We start from the raw sequence: 19,307 nt of genomic DNA, 5'->3' as shown, positions 1-19,307 counted from the left end.
GAATATTAGGTTTAATTTTCTCAAAAATGGGTGGACAAGACAAAATACCTTAGAAGCTTTTATTTTTAGATTGAACACAACCTCCCTGCCAAATGTGAGCCAACTTTGTTAGCCCAGTGAGGCCTTTCCCTTGTTAGAATAAAAAAAGCAATGGTGAAGGTGAGGAATATTATACCAATTTTGAAATGAATTCATTGATGCATATACTACTTTCCAACTTCGGTGTGTTCAGACGTCTTTTATTCTCCAATTTCGTAAATTTTCGACAGATGTGTACAACAGCCCAGTATGATCACATTGATTAAGTAACTGTGCCTGACTACCTGAATAATATGAAATCTCTAGTTTTCCACTTCAAGGCATAATTCCATGCAGTTTTTCTGTAATCGGTTCTTGTGGTCATTGTAAGTACACATAGCACATCAGCTTAGCCCAGGTATCTTTGTATTCTAACAAATAAGGATGCAATATAGGACTGCGTGTTAGTATTTGATTTTCGCAAATCCTGGCTTGTGCAAAGTTCTAGCAGATGCATTACATCACTGGATGGGTGACAGTTCAAGTTCTTTGCCATGTGCCCCTTCAACATGTATTGCTCAGTATTTTGTGGCTGTAAATGATTCTCTTGTCCAAATTCCTATCACTAATTTCCATCTGTACCTGTCAATATCAGAATGACAGACCACGTGGGTGGAACACTGTCCACATTTTTCTTTTTAGGGGTATCCTCTCCTCACTTTGTAATCAATGTTCAATTGAAAATACTGTGTGTCATGGAATTCAATTGCTAATTTGCATTTCTTGGAGGCTGAGTTATCTACTATGTTTTCTGGAGCTACGTCTGGGGGCTAGTAGGTTGCAGTCACTATTGTGACTCATGCAAATGGTTCTATCTTACTGTTTTAGTCATCTGGTGTAATTATGGAGGTGGGATTCCATGTAATTGTGTGATGTTTACACATCAGATTATATTTAAATGTTCTCAGTATGTTAGCTTGAGCTTTCATCTCTGTTGTGACTTACTTTGATGCCAGTCTCTGATTGCAAAATAGGCTGTTTGTTTTTGTAACAGTCTAGAGAGGGTAGTAAAGTTCAATGTTTTTATGAAATAATGATAAGTGTTACATTTTTAAATTCAAAAGGACAGCTGTAACCAATCAAGCTAGTATACCAGCCTTTATGTCCCTATTATCTACAACATTTTAAACTTTTCCTTGCTACCTTCCTTTCTTCCTTGTGATTGTTTTGTATCTAGTTATGGTAACCTATAAAAATCTAAGTATGTTCTGTCTTCATGAAGGACAGTACCAGTAGATTGCCACACAGTTTATACCATCTGTCAACCATGACAGAAATGAAGGTTTAAATGCTTTTTAACTAGTAACAATATTTTATTAAGAGAATTTATGGTATATTTACAGTAGTTAGCAGCTCCTGACTTCACTGTCATTTTTGACATTGGTCCATACTAATTACTTAAATTACAAGTTGTGCTCAGGACCAATGTACTCTGATAAATTCTATAGTACAGTGGGAACAACTAGGATATCATTTTAATTACCAAGTATCATGTACATTCTGAGACTTTCCATGGTTGAGTATCACTTGTGTTTCCGTGAGGATGCCAGACAGGGATGAAGTGATAAAAAGCTTAAGGTCTTTAACATAACCAAAACAATAAGCACAGGAAACAAATAATTTTGTTGACCAAAGTTCCTTTACTAATGCTTCTTTTGTTACCAAGGAAATTTCCAAAAAGAGATGCTGCCTCAACTATTGTGTACCAGTAGCATTAAGGATAATATCATGAACCTGGAACAAAAAGAAGTTTACTTAAGACACCAATGCAGTTACCACAAAATACAGGCAATAAATTCCACATTGGATCCCAGAACTTAAACTATTTACTTCAACCAAAGTATCTCCTCTACAGTAAAGAAGAAAAAATTTTCATTTCAGCCATGATAAAAAGTAAGCATCCTGAGACAGTAATAAATTGAATTTAAGTAATAAAGCAATCAGCAGCATTTTAAAAGAGACTGTGATTAAAATTAACTTTGATGACTAGGAATTCGGGGAATTTCAAATGACAAATGCTATTGCAAGTCATATGCTGCCCTCACCTGCAAGAACACTTTCACTAGGTCCACATTAGCATATGAGCAACATTTGCACTAGGGGGCTCATATAGTATGTTTTAAAAATTTCGTAGTTTTTGTTGGACAGCCAAAAGCTTTCACCTTCAGTATCCATCTCTCTGGTGTTTATGCTCAGAGCAGCTTATCCTCATTCCACACATCCTGTGTAATCACCGTCCAGATAGAATGCCATCAGTGGTCACCAAAGTGGTGGCATCTTCACTGGGGCATACACTTGCTGGCCCTCAATGCACTCATGGAGTCTACTGTCTGCAGAAATTAGACTGCAGAGGGGATGTCAATGTAATATTTGACAGTCAAAGCCAGAGGCTTAAAGATTCAAGCATTGGACTAAAAGACATGACATGGAACAGAAAATGTGTGTGCCAAAGAGACAAGAGATATGAAACTGACAGATTAAAAATGTGTGCTGGACTGAGACTAACTCTGGACCTTTGCCTTTCATGGGCAAGTGCTCTACCAAATGAGCTACCCAAGCACAACTCATTACCCATCCTCACAGCTTCAATTCTGCCATTACCTTGTCTCCAGTACCGAGTTAGAGTCTCGGTCCAGCACACAGTTTTAATCTGTCACGAAGTTTCATATTGGTGCACACACTGCTGCAGAGTGAAAATCTCATTCTGGAGACAGACTGAATGGAGTAGAAAATGGGCTAGAAGGCGAAGTCAGAAGACTTTATGCAAAACAGCATATGTATTGCTTAGCACGCTCTTTCAATCATCTCCACATCTGTGTTCCAACGTGTGAATACTGAATGACCCAATGGAGACTTCCAGATGATAAAACATTATGAGTTCACAATTATCTGACTGATCCCATGATCCTCAAACTTCCTGAGGCTGCCTCTGTTTAGCAGTTTTGTTCCATTATCCCTGAACTCTGTTCTTCAGGGACCTGAATTTACCATTGTACCATATTTCTCATCTCAATTTGCAAGTCACCCATCAGTGATCAATGCTAGTTCACACCCCTACTAGTCCTTGTCTAGAGTGCCAAACATCACAATCTTGCTTTGAGATGTCCTTCAGCAGTTGCTAGCATGGAGCACAATAACTGGCTGCTGTTCTCACAGTTGCCCACAGCAGAACCTGCCATAGTTTCTTAGTGTTCCTGGGCCATTGAGAAGATGGCAGCTTACCAACAAGATTGTTCTTAACAGGAAGGCCTTTGTGGGGTGCTCTGAGCTCAGCAGCATAACAGTTAGTCTTTAATGGGACACATTCAGAGCAAAGCACAACATTTAAACTGTATTTGGCCATCTTCTTTAGGTTTAAAAATTTCAACATGTTCAGGTGCAGCTTGACTGGACACTTTTCTATTGTGTCAGGTTGTAAAATATTTTATTGCTATAATTTAAACTGTTTTACAAAACAAACACTTGTCTTTACTTTGCAGGTGTACAACATGAGTCATACTCTGAAGTGTGAGGAATTTATAGGCTGCAGAAACATGCATTCATCTAGTTTAGTCTTTAAAAGAAACTCCAATATGCTTGGTCTGGATATGATAGGAATAAATTACTAAGCTAGTATGTCTAATCCTCCACATTGTTCGAGATACTTGAAGCAATGCCCTAGAAGGCTAATATTAAAATTTGATATTGAACTGGAGCTCTCATTCTAGCACTTTCTGAAGGAGTTACCTTCATGTTCTCTAGGCACTATTGATTGTGCAAGGTGAATACTTAAAGCTATCAATTCGAAATGTATGCTGAATTTGAATTATGACCACAAGAAGGAATGCAGTTCCTTATATATGTATTTTCCTTAGTGTATATCAAAGCCCTTTTGAAATAATGTGTGCCTCTTCCAAAGTATTTTGATTTCAGTATTCTTTAAGAATTTTATAAGTATTAGGTAAAAAATGAAATGATCGTGTGACATTGCTGGCTGGGAAACCCCATCCAGGGTAGTTCAGCCACTGGGTGCAAGTGTTATTTCAGGTGACACCACAATGGGCAACTTGTCCATTAGTGATGATGAAATGATGAGGACAATACCCAGTACATGAGTGGAGAAAATCTAACCCAGCCAACAATCTAACCCAGGCCCACAAACACATTACCACTCAGCTAAGCAGGCTGATATAAATATTACATTATCAATTATGATCTGTTGTGAAGTTTTGTAAAAATTGAATTTTAAAAAATTAATGGTACATGCCTCATCTTCTGTTACCTTGCCTATCTTTGATCCTAATTCGTCTCCAAATCAGAAAAATTGGTCTAAGCAATGAGTCATGAGGAACCATCAGAATGAAGTATTAAAGGACTCAAATAGGAATTTATCTTCTTCCAGAAATCGACAGTTGTAATAAAGTTTTTACCAGATTTGGATGATTTGTTCTGTAAGAGCATTTGCAGTATTATGCACATGATTTTGTCAAACACCGAGTTATTAAATTTAAAGTTTTAAATGATCAAAGAGGGGTCAGTCTCATGGAGGATGAAACAAGAAAGATAAGCAGTACATTCTTTGTGCTGTATCTGATTACTGTTTGCAAGAAATAAATGAACCATATAAAGAATAAAAATAAGAATTTTTAAAAGAACAGATTTTTTTGTATGACAAGCTTTTTACATAGTACCCTTACATATTTTACTAAAAGTTGGTACAACAGCAATAATCATGTTCATTTACATTGAAGTTATTGACCAGAATTGAAGCTATTCAACAATATTTTCAAGGGTCAGAAATATGATTTTTGATTTTTCAATCCCTACTTGTGGTTAAAGGTTACCCTTTCTCTTTATACTGAGCTGAAACTGCAAACAACTTGTTTCCATATACAGTGGAATGAAACTGCTGGGGAAAGAGGGTTAAGCAAAAAGACAAATTAGAGCCACACTGTCCGTGGATGCAAGACTGCTAGTTTTTGTGATTAGACTTTGGTCCTTGGTCTCTTGTGTTATATTTCATATAGAAGTAGTGAATTTTATCTATAGTTCACATCTGATTGCAGCAAGGTCATCATGGGAGTGAATGATTAACTTAGGTCCTTAGAATACAGTGATCCTAATTTGTGGTCTGAGGAGAGCACAGGGACAACTGGACAAAGTTGTAAGGGTAATTTTTGTCTGTGAAGGCCTCAGAGAGCCATCACATTTGGAGAGGGGCTGCTCTTCACTACAAAGAATGACCAAATGTGGTTAGGCTTGCTATGGAATGGGTGGCAAGCCTTTTATAGGACTGCACTGCTTAACATGACCGTTGCTATCGTGCATCAAATACAGTTGCTCAACTGATCAGGAAATAAAGCAAGGCATACCCAACAGCTGCCAGCTGCCCTTCCTTTCTCCCCTCTTGAGAAAATATTACTTTCACATAGTGAACCCTTCTCCTGCTCCAAAACCCAGACATCAATTCAGTGTCAGTGGCAGAAATCCAGACCATGTCACAGATATTGACTGGTAGCTAGTTCACGAGAGCCATTTGTAGCAGAAAGTCAAGTGATGTTTTGCTGTTCACCACTATTCTTGCAACTGAAAATGCTAGATAGATCTGGCTTTTAAGGATTTCCAATATGGTTGTAGCTTGAGTTTATGTTTATTCTAATGCTACCAACCAGTGTCAAACTGCTGAACATGGTAAGTTACATGCCTAACAGCAAAATACTAGGTATAAATCTGTAAAATGTGCAATGGATTACATTTTAGATAGTAGGTATCCATTCTGGAGTGGTAGCAGTATTGTGTGGTGCTTAATAAGCAGTGTATCCACAGTTTTGAGTTTCATTTTTATGAAGTTATTCTTTGTTTCTTCCACCAATCATCTTCAATGAAAGAGATGAGATCTACCCATCTTATCTTCAGCATTCTTCTGTAGCACCACATTTCAAATGCTTCTATTCTCTTCTTGTCCAAACTATTTATCGTCAATGTTTCACTTCCATACATGGCTACACTCCATATAAATACTTTCAGAAACACTTCCCGACACTTAAATCTATACTCTATGTCAACAAATTTCTCTACCTCAGAAACGCTTTCCTTGCCATTGCCAGTCTACATTTTATATCCTCTCTACTTCGACCATCAGTTATTTTGCTCCCCAAATAGCAAAACTCCTTTACTACATTAAGTGTCATTTCCTAATCTAATTCCCTCAGCATAACCCGATTTAATTTGACTACATTCCATTATCCTCGTTTTGCTTTTGTTGATGTTCATCTTATATCCTCCTTTCAAGGAACTGTCTATTCCGTTCAACTGCTCTTCCATGTCCTTTTCTGTCTCTGACAATTACAATGTCATTGATTAACCTCAAAGTTTTTATTTCTTTTCCATGAATTTTAATACCTACTCCAAATTTCTCTTTTGTTTCCTTTACTGTTTGCTCAATATACAGATTGAATAACATCGGGCAGAGGCTACAACCCTGTCTCACTCCCTTCCCAACCACTGCTTCCCTTTGATGCCCCTCGACTCTTATAATTGCCATCTGGTTTCTGTACAAACTAAATAGCCTTTCGCTCCCTGTATTTTACACCTGCCACCTTCAGAATTTGAGAGAGAGTATTCCAGTCAACATTGTCGAAAGCTTTCTCCGAGTCTACAAATGCTATAAACATAGGTTTGCCTTTTCTTAATCTAGCTTCTAAAATAAGTCGTAGGGTCAGTATTGCCACACGTGTCCCAACATTTCTATGGAATCCAAACTGATCTTCCCTGAGGTTGGCTTCTTCTAGTTTTTCCATTCGTCTGTAAAGAATCTGTGTTAGTATTTTGCAGTATATTACATCAAAACAAGTACCGGTGATATGTTTAAGAGGTGGATGAGTACAATATCACAAAGTCAAATGTCTGATGCGACTGCATTGCAGTAGACTGACAAAATGAATGACTAATGTCTAAACATAACACAGCACTGCTATTGGAGATTAACATTTCAAATGTTTATTGCATACAAATTTTTTTTTTATCACCATAGATCATTCACAATCCACAGCTTTATGTTAATCATAGTCAATATTTCTTGTGCTCATATTTAATGCCCAATATGCTAAGGTACCAAGAACATTGACTTTATTAAAGTTAAGATTTTGTGGCAGATAGGTTAGTACAGCGATAGCAAGCTACGAGTAACATATTGCTAGCATTTACCCGTACACGTGGATGTTGCGACAACATGTAAACTACAGCATTTGCAACATCCTCTGCTTCAAGGCAAGGTGCTATGTCGAAGATGCCTGGTGTTATTTTTTTGGAATGAGAGAAAATTTCTGTCTTCACCAGCCCAGGAGAAACTGCCTGCAAATTAAATACATTTGTCTATTTTACTCCACTAACAAAAGACAACAAATTTAATTATTTTTAATCTGTAGCATTGTCAGCAAAACAAATTTTTAATCTGTAGCATTGTCAGCAAAACAAATTTTTAATCTGTAGCATTGTCAGCAAAACAAATTTTTAATCTGTAGCATTGTCAGCAAAACAAATTTTTAATCTGTAGCATTGTCAGCAAAACAATCTCTACATTTTCACGTTTTCAGTCTAGTAGAGGTATTTTTACCATGTTTTTCTGCATTTATCCTCAGTCTTCAAGTGAAGAAGGTTGCTCATTGTATTCTTCAAAAACTATAAAGGCTTTTTCTGAAAATTACCTAGAAGCATCAGTGTTTGGCACTCTAGGTACATTTTTCCATCATGGGGAGAAGTGTTGGCAATGAACACATCTGAACTTTTTGAAGATAATCAAATAGTGACCAGTCAGGGATACTGAACCAGTTGAAGCAGCAATGGGCACTAAGCTACACAGGGCTGGGAAAGCAAACAGGAAACACATTTAATAGTTTTGCTAACATCAAGGTTAGCGTTTCTCAGAAAGGTACTAGAACCATGTGATTCAGATAGTTAACATGTAGAGGACCTATAAGTTTAAACGAATAGCTGACCAGTCACTAGAAAAATTTGTACCTAGCAGAATTAGAGATGGGTAGCTGTTCCCCTTGAGGACAAACACCAGAAAGCTTCAAGGAACAGTACCTACTGCACAATAGTTACAAAACAAAGCTTGAATTCACATAATTTAAACATTCCGCTGTTAGCCAAGCAATGTGTGAAGCCTTAAAAACTGCTAGAGCAAAATATCTTTACCTGTACAAAATCCCTAGAAACGTTTGTTATTTTCATGTTAATGTCAGAAGCAGAAAAACCAGGGTCCAGTTTTGTGGGAATGAGAAGCACAAAAAAGGAGCAAAAACAAGACAGACATTGAATTTGGTCTTCAAATATTCTTTCACAAATGGAAGTCTAAGAATGTTGCCACCATTTAATGCCCATGAAACTACTTAGACAAGTGATCATAGTCAGCACTATTTACACAGGAAAATCATTAACATAAGCAAAGTTCAATAAATCCCAGGATCCAGTGGAGATTCTGCCCATTTCTGTTCACACTGTGAATTAGCACCACTGTTAACCATAATCCACATCAGAACCTTTGACCAGAGAGATGATCTAAGATAACAGGAAACTGGGACACACATCTACAAAAAGTGAAGTCTGACTTACATAACTACCATTAGATACTATATTTATGGTAGCCTTAGAATATATCCTAAGTCAAACATCAATCTACTTTTAACAAAATAACCTTTTCCTGAGTAGACAGAGGTATCTCTACTACAGGATTACTGGAACCATTCATGTCAATGTTTATGTGGAACAGTGTGTGGACATATGGAGTGGAACAGCCACATAGGCTTTACTACTGTTAAAGCAAATGGCAGGCTACAACTCAGCAATAAGACATTGAGAAACTGCAGCTTCTATGGCCTGTACTAGGTTACTTCTGAAGTGTGTGCACAAGCTACTGTATGTCATGTCTAACAGATGACAGCAAGGATGTACAGGAAAGGGTAGAAGATGTGGTCTTTGACTGGAAAGGAGGTGACAAATTTTAAATGTCAGCCACTGGTAGAAACCTGCCAGACTTATGAAAGAAACTGCTTAAACACTTTAAGAAACTGACTCCCAGCACATGTGCAGCTGTGCATTGATGAGATGGTGCAGGGGTCATGCTTTTGTAACATGCTGCTGGTGCTACAAATATGCATGGGGGTCTGCAGAAATTTTTGTAAGAGGGGGCAAGATTCTAAAACTGCCACTTTCAATATAACTAATTCATTTACTGTGAAAACTTTTCATTCTTCAAGAACTATGTTCAAATGATTGATAGGTGTCCCCTTTATGCTAGGAATCTAAGTCAAGGCATTTGTTTGGTCCCTTTCTGTAGCTCAGTATGAATTGAACAAAATGAATAAAACAAGAAACAACTTGTTTCTTTCTAGGGAATTACCAATAAAATATGGTGTACCACAGAGCTCAATCTTAGGTCCACTACTCTTCTTGATTTATGTGGACGACTTAGTTGAATATGCGAGTCCCACAAAAACTATCCTGTTTGCCAATGACACCAGCATATTGCTCACTGGATCCAGTCCAGAAACTTTGTGGTCCACAGCAGAAAGTTCTATGAAAAGACTTTCTGAGTGGTCCACAAAAAAACTCATAAATACTGAAAAAGGTGTGTGTCGATTTTCATTTAATTCCTACAGCTAATCAAATGTCTATTCAAGCCCAATTAAAAAATGATCCCCTAGAAAATGTAAATGTCGCATAATTCTTGGGTCCAGCAAGACAAAGTGGGAGACACATATAAATAACTTGTGTAGAAAACTATTGTCTGTGTGCTATGGCCTAAGAATTTTAAAGGCTACAACAAACAAAACAACAGTACTGCAGGCATACTATGCCCAGTTCCACTCAATCAGATATGGGATCATTTTCTGGGGATACAGTGTAAAGGTTTTTAGAATGCAAAAAAGAGCTTTAAGAATAATTTGTGGCCTCAAAAAGAAGGCCTGTAAATCCCATTTTACTGAGCTTTGTGTCCTAAATGTTCCAAGTTTATTCATTTATGAAACTATCTTGTTCACTAGGGACTACCTCCTGAAAACAGGCAAACTGCTACAGAACAAAAATGTACACAACTATAGTACCAGAAGGGAATCAAATATACATCAAAAATATCACAGGACAACCACCTATCAGAGGAGCATAATTAACATTGGTGTAATACTACACAATAAGATACCAGAGGAAATAAAAAATACTACTCATCCAATATTTGAAGCTAAACTAAAGGCATTTCTAATAGAGCACAGTTTCTATTCTGTCAGAGAATTTCTGAGTAAGTGACAAAATTAATTGTAGTAGGTACCTAATTTTAATTGCTAATACTATGTATTATTGTAACTTATCTTTGACCTGTCCAATATCAATTGTACAATTTGTGCTATATGATAAAACTGGACCAATAAAAATCACATCAAATCAGATCAAAGGAAGTGATCAAGACCCTGAGGACACTATTTCAGTACAAATCTGTAAAGTTTTGTGACTATTTTGACAACAGAAGAGTGCTAAAATTGTCATCGTACCAAGTAATCTGCAAAGTTTCCCATGGGCATTGTGACAACCAAAAAACCAAAGACATATCATCATTACTAAAGTTACTGTTCCTATCATGCTATGCTGTGTAAAATCTGCAGTTTGGTACAATTGCAGACAATCACTGCTATAAATTCGTGAGAATTTTGCTATGAATGTAGAACTGTGACCAGGTTCCAAGGTAGTGCAAGTGCCTCTCTTGCCACATTGTGCACACCTATGCACATGTGCTTAATGTGTTTGGCATGTAACACCACCACTTCAGTACACCCAGGTACTGTATTGTTATGGCACCAGTGTTGATAGTGACAAAGCACAAAATATTAGTGGGTCAAAGTCTACCAACTTCAGCCTATCAAGAATTGGGGAGTTCTGGATCAGGACATCATGAAGAAACATTATCTATCCTGTAGGTCTGTTACAAATAGAATTAGACAAAAACAGCTCTTCAAGAAATGTACCAACAACCATTCTTGCCACACTCCATCTGTGAATGGGGTGGGAAGACCCCTTGATACAGGACAATAGGAAAGTTCTCTCCCTCCCCTTTTGTAATAATTCAGACTAAACATAACTGAACAGAATAAACCCTCATTTTTTTATCAGCTGTGCGCGAAATTAACACTGAAGATACCGTCATAACGATGTACCCAACATACTTCTGGGTCAGTGTAGTAAAGGGGCAGACTAGATTGTGAGGCAATTTTAGGAACAGAGATGGAGGCCTTACATGAAGTATGGTATCCGATGCCAATTGGTTTGCCTCTTGTCAGAAATTACAATCTAATATGGACAAAGCTTCACAAATGGGTTCTCAACACTAACTACTTTAGGCAACAAGACAGTCCAGTCAATCAATTCACAGTTTAAATTACCAACAGCAGGCAACTGACCTATGCACTATGCAGTGAAAGTTGTTTGGAAACTCTAAATATTAGGAAAATAATGTGTTCAGCTGAAAAGTCTCAAATCTGCACAAATCATTATAAGAGAAAGTGCCAACAAATGTACGAGGATCATTTAAAGTATTGAGTAACCCATTGTTATGCATATTTTTATTTTTTTAGACACTTTACAGAATTCTGTCAATTTTCAGTACAACTTTCACTTTGCTGCTCACATTCCCTCTCCTTCTCCCCTCCCATTTTGTAAATTGTGAACTCCTTGTGGTAGAAATCCATTCTGGCTGCAGGAAGAGACTGACCTCACTTTCTGTACACCCTCCAGCTGTTTCTCCACAGAAACAAAGATTTTGATCGTAGAGTGACAGATTTAAACTATAAGGACAAAATAGAATGCTTACACACCCAACTATACAAATTTTATCCACAGTACTGTTCCACTGCACAAGTATCTTCCCAGAGAGTTCATCACAAAGCCCAACAGGGTTTGAAAGTGAATGGAGTGGAGAGCACTTACAGTCGATTAAAGGAAACCTATCAGAACGCAACACACTGCATCCCAGGAGACACTGCCCGTAACTTTTCCAGAACACTGCACTGTCCTTACTCTGTTTTGATGACTCCAAATGGTGCTATTCCACAATTTGGCCTTTTAATCTGAAATCATAATGACATACTAGCTTACACCTCTTCACAATATTTCCAAAAAATTTTCTTCAAAATCTCCGAAGCTTCTTGATAACTAGCAGTTAACTATATTCTATAGCAAATTTTGTGCAACTTCTTTTGTAGAAGATTATACCAGTATGAACAGCCAAACCAGAATAAAAATTTCAATATACAGGGATTTGTGTTCCATCAATGTCAATTATTTGAAAAACTGCACCTGTGTACAACCTATTTTTGAAGGTAACCTATTTAAGAACTGCAACACACTTAAGAAAACTATAGCATATCAGATAATCTAACCAGCAGACTCACCAGAGTCAAATGAGCTATTGGCCACAAAGCTAATCATTTGTGTAAAATAGTTAATATTGAGATATACAGTCCTTGCAGAGTCATTTCTCAAAACAAAAATTGCAGTGTCTTACTTTCTTCCATTATTCGTTGCTGGAATGCAGATGTGGCATTTCAATGAAGTTATTAAATCACAGTGGAATGTACAGCTTGTGACATTTGACTTATTACTGCAGATGGATACACCAAATATATACTTAGTGGTACTCTCGTAAAGTAGGCACTGTTTGCCTTTCCACTGTGTTTTGATTAATTCATTGAAGCTCCAAATTTGAACCATATTGACAAATAGGGAAAATCGAAAGATACACAGGAACTTCCATTTTTGGAAATGTGACCCTAAGTACTCTTACTGCATATTGTTTGAAGTAAATTTTTAGTTTTTGCAAAATAGTCAAATTCATGACACCTGTCAATCTGGCGGCCATATCTGTCAAATACTTTCAATTCATTGGCAGCCAACATGTTTGGTACTCTAGATTCATTAACATTATAACATTTATTGTATGCAACAATTTTTCATATGAATAATGGGGTGGCTTGAACCGATTCTCTGATAATTGTTATCTGGTTTTGGCTGCTAGGTCTGGGGGACATTCCCTTGTCAGCGACATTTCTATCTTCTCTAACTCATCAACTGACTTCTTGAGGAAGTGATTACATGATGATTGCTAAAATGCTCACTTTTCATATCCATGTTCTCATCTCTGCAGTGCATCGCTAATCAATGCTGGCAACCATTCACATGGCTCCACAGGTACACAGAGGTCTCGCAGGCATTTCAACAATTTTTCCTCTAAAAGTTAGCTCTTATGACAGCACACAGTCTAAAAAATAGACATCTTCCATCTCCCCACCCACAGCTGTCCCACCCTGCACCAGTGTAGTCAAGGCATTAAACAGAGGTACCTCTAAAATAGGATGCAGCAGAAAGAAACTACATCTAAAAAGCAATTAAAATAGACTACTAACAGAAAGATGACAAAGTGGTCAAGGAGGTAGGGTCAGGCATCCCCCAGCCCCAGTATGCAATGGGAGCTGCCCCAACCACGTCACCCCTGTCAAGCACCGAAGGTAGCTTACAGCCTTTTATCTGGAAATAAAAACCACTTTCCCAGTGAAAACTGAGAAACAGATCAACTGTCCATCAATCTTCTGCCAACATTTGAGGCAAAGAATTCAGATGGCCATGCTTAGCATGGAGGGACAGAAGAAGAAGCTTCACAACTGCACTACAGGGTGGCTTATTACATAAAGTAACTTTATAGCTTAGCCTGGTACGACCGATGCAGAGGTAACATAAGACAGTTTATTCCATCTTGGCTTCTAGGAGGAACAGAAGGAAGAGCACCATATAGCAGTAGCCTCCTTTATAGCCCTGCAAATCTGCACCTGGAATTGGCAAAACCAAATATTCTGCTAGTTCATTCCATGGGATATTCACATGACTTGCAACACAGGTAAACACAACCAAGCAATCATTATGACCAAGTTCACCAAGAGGGTGATGTATAACAGACCACAGGTTTCCTGAAGTAATGTCTATCTACAGCCTGAAGACCGCTCACTGGGTAACTACATATTAAAATTAAACCAAAGTAAAGGGAAGCCTGTTGAATAAAGTGGAAGGCTCTTAACCACTATTAGCTCCTCTGTAAAAACACTAAGTTCCTGGCAACAAAGGATGTTCCTGGCAAGCAGGAATCATGAAAGAGTATCCCAGCTTATCCATGGTTTTAGAGCTGTCAGCATAAAAGATTGCAGTACGCTACTATTTAAGAACAGAACATAACCGACACCGAGAGATCCTGAGGGTGAGACCTTAGGACTTCAAAATGGATCAGTCCTAATGCGTGGATTGGGCACCAATCACGGGGATGTGCAGGAGAAAACATTATCAGCACATTCCAGGGAAAAGTGGCTATGACCTTAGCAAAGCGCAGTGAGGTGCATTCCAACTGGCAATCCCATCAGAGGACGAATATCGGGAGGTTGACACCCTGCATTTGTAGAAAGTATGGGATACATACAATACCAAGAGTTGGTATCATCAGAACTGCCACATCTCAGAACTGAAGACTTTAGACACCAATTCAGCAAGGAGAATTGTCTATAGGACTCGTCTGGAAGGCATCAATGGCTAGACAAACTCCAGAATGATGACATGGGTATAACACTTTCCAAGCTGAAGGCCCCACTGGGCCATAAACCTGGCAATTCTAGAGCAGTCTGGATGAGATCGAGGCCCAGTAAATATGGAGAAGAGTAGCATGAATTGCACCCAAAGAGGCATGGGCTAGGAAGCGGCAGTGTTTAGCTTTCACATGCAACTAGCCTACTCAACTATTATCAGTAAGCAAAGTCAGCTTTTTATCAAAAAACGGTACACTCAACTGGCGCTACCACCCGAATATGAAAACAAGACTAAGCACTTCGCACAGAACGTAAACAACCAAGAGTAACTGCAAGGAGCCGTAGCAGCCGGTGCAGCAAACTTACCCCAACGCGTATCTTGCTGCCCCTGGCGACCAGATCTTTGCGTAAGCCTTCCAGCAGCGTATTGACGGCGTGTTTGCTTGCGTAATACATCGCCAGGTCGCTGTTGTACGGCGGAGAGTGAGCAGCCAAGCTGAAAAAGCCGGAAGATGTGTAAGTAGGTCGGCCAAAATAAGCTGCACGTATTGTCGCATTGTTACAAGTGGGTACACAGTTCTATCTTATCAACAAATGTAGTCTTTCTCGCGCAGCCCCCGGAAGACTTCATTCTAGAGCTTTAGTATCAACTAAAATTTTAGATACGATGGCAGCATAAAAACATGGCGGAAGGAACATTTCTGTGCCTTACGACTATCACGACTATCAATCATTCCACCTAAGTGCATTTTCACGCAGTGCGGTTGATTCAGAAAACTGGTGTGTGGGTACCGCACGCTCTAAGCCAAAATCACAAAAATTAGTGGGTGGTCATTTGTGCATCTTTGAATGCTCGTCATCAATTTGTCTGTGTGCAACACCTGTGCGCATCCATAAAAAAGTTGTGCATCTGGTGGAACAGCGACGGTTTTTTGTACTACGAATTACTTCCCCGAGGTGTAGCCATCACTGCTGATATTTACTTTCAACAACTAAGACGTCTTGCAGACTCAGTCCAGGGATAACGACCAGGAAGCCTGCGTGAAGTGACGCTACTCCACGATAACGTCCACCCACATCCTGCCTGACAAAACACTGTACAGGAGTTGGGAAGTCATTCTCCACCCACTCCACTTTCACCTGAACTTGCGCCATCAGATTTTCGTCTTTTCCGTTCTGTCCAACAACCTTCAAGGAGCTTTCTTTCCTGATGAAAATGCGCTCCTAATATGGCCCGAAAAGTTCTACGTGATTTCTACATTCGCGGAATCTTAAAGTTATCCCAGCATTGGCAGACTTAAATAATGAAAGAATATACAGAGTCTTCAAAAAATCATCCGATTTTAAAAATCAACTTATTTTGGACGTGAGCATGAACAACGTACCGTTGACAACAGCAAACTAGTTTTACATGGTTTCCCCGTAGGTAGCATTGTGCGCCCACTTCAGTTCAGTTCTAGTAAAAATTGTGTCTTAACAGAAAGCATTGTGTGTTCTTTTCGCGCAGTGTGGGTCAGTATTAACTGTTCAGCCTTACTTTCGTACTCGATATGGTGCGGATCCTCTTACAGCACAGAGCATTAGACGATGGCACGAGGAATTCCGAGAAACAGGTTGGTTGTTTAAAGGCAAATCGCCGGGCTGTCCCCGAATGTCAGACATTAAACGCATCCGCCAATTTCACAAGCAGTTCGCAGAAATCCGTTAGTCGTCCAGCTAGACAGCTCAACATGCCCCCGATGTCCGTCTGGCGTTTGTTGCGTCGACGTTTACACATGAAACCATACAAAATTCAGCTACCCCAAGCTCCTCATGAAAGTGGCAACATGTGGGGTTCAGTAATTTCGTTCTTGTCAAGATGGAGGATGACAGTTTTATTCCATGCTTATTGTTCAGTGACAAGGCAACATTCCATTTAAATGGAAAGACTAACCGTCAGTGTGAGAATGGGGGTACAGAACAACCAACTGAAGCTGTAAAACATGAGGGACTCTTCAAAATTTAATGTGTTTTTTGCAGTTTCACAGGAAAAGGTGCACGGTCCATTTCTGTTTGCCACAAACACCATCACAGGAAGCACGTATCTCTAAATGCTTGAGAACTTTCTTTCCCACATTCTTGGAGTGATTCGAACGACTTCATTTACCAACAGGATGGGACACCACACTGGCATCTGGAAGTGCGGAAATTTTTAAATCGAAGGATTACTGAAGGTTAGATCGTTCACACTGGACCGAATGATTCAGTCTTACGTTACTGGCCTCCTAGGTCACCGGACCTCACTGATTATTTCTTGTGGGGGTTTATGAAAGGGTGCCTCCGTTACTAAGAAGGACATAGGTAACAGCAGCTGTGGAAACTAACTCAAGACATGCTCGCTGCAGTGTGGGAACAATTTGAATACAGCACTGACTATGTGCCGTGCATCTCAAGGGGGCATATTTGACACCAATGGAAAGGTATGAAAAGTTTCCCATTCATAAAAAAATTCAATGTCTATGTTTATTAGTTTCAGAAATACAGACGTGCCAAATCGGATGATTCTTTCTGATTCTCCCTGTATTGTGAGTACTGAAGTCTGATGTGTATCTTATTTTTATTAAACGTATGGAAAATGCTATGAACTTCCGTTTGTTCTTTAATTACACCACCAATGCGAGTATTCCGTGTAACGCACGATTTTCTAATACAAAATGCGTGATGAAGCGCCTACCTGCTGATGTGGATGATGAAGCCGTCGTCGACACCTCTGGCCAACATGTCCTGCACTGCTTCTCTGGTGCAGATGCTCAGACCCAGCACATTCACGTCCAGGACGCGTCTCCACAGATCCGTAGGTGCAGCTGCAAAAAATAGAAGGGTTTTACGCTGAAGGAAGCCGTGACAAATGTATCGACTAATGACAATTTCCAGTATAGTGAAAGCAATCAAGGGGGAACGACAGGGTGACTGACGAAAATATTGCTCTAATTCAGGATTTTTTTCCTCTGTACTGGAATTTAGTAGACAAACGGGGTTTGCTGCAATGGACAAAGCATACATTGAAGTTTTTATTGGCATTTTTATTGGAAAATATTTGTGTTTTTACTGTGTAATCGGGGCAGCTCTGAAAGGAGGCAGATCGACGGTTGTCGCTGTAACTCCAGTTGTGGTTATCCGAAACATGAAATTAACATATCACCCTCATACTTACAGAGTTTAGTTCATCGTAGGGATTTCCAAAAATTTTTGTGGTCAATTATAAATATCTGAAAAAATAGCAATTTTTTTGGACCATCTTTTCCTGCCGAAAAAGAATTTTAGAAAATTCAGTTTGGTTCAGGGGAGAATCATTAAACAGGATGAAAATTTTAGCGAGGGCGACGACAACCATGCCGAAAAACGGTTTTGAGAAAAACGCGTTTAAAGTTTAAAAGATATTTATCGTACAGAAAGCGGGACAAAGTTTGAAACTTACGGGACGTCATCAATACCTGGTCCATAATTACTATCCCCAGCTAGTGGATGGCCGCTTTCTGTCACTTTGGCTTGGTAAGCCCTTTTCGTCCTCTAAGCCCTTTTCGCCGCTGGCGTCTACCTCCATAGAATCAGAGATTTCATCGCCAATTTTGCTATGAAAGGTATTTGCATGTACATTACTGTAGTATAGCATACACTGAGTAGACATAAGGCCAAATTTGAAGCAATGTTGACAATTTCGCTTCGGCTGGATGTTATTTTTGGAGCGTATCTCCGAATGAGACTTAAAACTTTTGTTCACATTTTGAATAAAATCGCGCAAACAACGCTCGAGCAAATCGGGTTTTCTCAGATCAGTATTAATGGGAGTGAGAGCATCGATAACGACTTGTGACAATGGCGTCTTGTGTATGTAACTTTCCAGTTCATCGTATGCTTCAGCTTCAAACGCTCACAGAATCGTTACTTTCTGGAGTTCGAGCATAAAATTTGGGGAATAATTCAATTTATATACATTCTACTTCTGTAATAAAATCAATAGTTTTTGCGACAGTCACTCTGTCTTTTCCCCTTAAGCGATCGCAAGCACTGACGCGTTTTTACTAGCCTGGTAATTTAAGCGATTTTACTGGACTCCACAAGATACGGGCGGTTCTAACACACTGCAAGCTACGTCTAAACTAACGCAGACAGTTATAGACACAGTAGAAAATTAAGCACATCAAATTAGCACACTTACGATAGAAATCAGAGTGCATGAAAGAAAAATTGAGAAATCTGTAGTCAGTACCATACCAATAGCTGTGTTCCACAGCATTTAGCCTAGGAGAAATGAAAACTACAAAACAAATATCAAATATTTACGTTACGATAATTGACAGTGGTACCCCTAACCTATGACCAGCTGAGGAAACAAATTTTGGCCGGAGAAACGAGTAACAGTCCTCTTTAAGCTAACGTAAAAAACGAAACCTTATGTGGAGCGATTACATTTTTTAAACGAATTATCACTGTAGTAGCTATACGCATTGCAGGCGCCACCCATTGGTGGAAGGGCAGCGACTGTACTTACGGCATTCGATTTATGAAGCATGCCTAAGAAAGTGTCCTCCCTGAATATGGTCTTTAAATCTGCAGGCCATACACGAGAAAAATCAAACAGCTGCGAAGAAACAGACT

At 39.0% G+C, this 19,307-nt stretch overlaps 1 protein-coding gene across 1 annotated transcript in view; it reads right to left on the bottom strand.

Moving 5' to 3' along the window:
- Positions 1–1,370: 1,370 nt before the first annotated feature.
- LOC124595883 (farnesol dehydrogenase-like) overlaps positions 1,371–19,307 on the bottom strand; it is a 40,653-nt gene continuing 22,716 nt past the window's right edge. Inside the window, exons 3-6 of the mRNA XM_047134790.1 lie at positions 17,383–17,512; positions 15,036–15,165; positions 7,264–7,410; positions 1,371–1,812 (exon numbers count right to left, since the gene is read on the bottom strand). Coding sequence (XP_046990746.1) covers positions 1,774–1,812; positions 7,264–7,410; positions 15,036–15,165; positions 17,383–17,512 — 446 coding nt within the window. The 3' untranslated portion in view covers positions 1,371–1,773. The remainder of the gene's footprint in view (positions 1,813–7,263; positions 7,411–15,035; positions 15,166–17,382; positions 17,513–19,307) is intronic.

Source organism: Schistocerca americana, chromosome 2, assembly GCF_021461395.2.
Source record: "Schistocerca americana isolate TAMUIC-IGC-003095 chromosome 2, iqSchAmer2.1, whole genome shotgun sequence".
Taxonomy (NCBI): Eukaryota; Metazoa; Arthropoda; class Insecta; order Orthoptera; family Acrididae; genus Schistocerca; species Schistocerca americana.
Note: the sequence above shows the minus strand (reverse complement) of the source record. Positions and strands in the feature narration are given on the sequence as shown.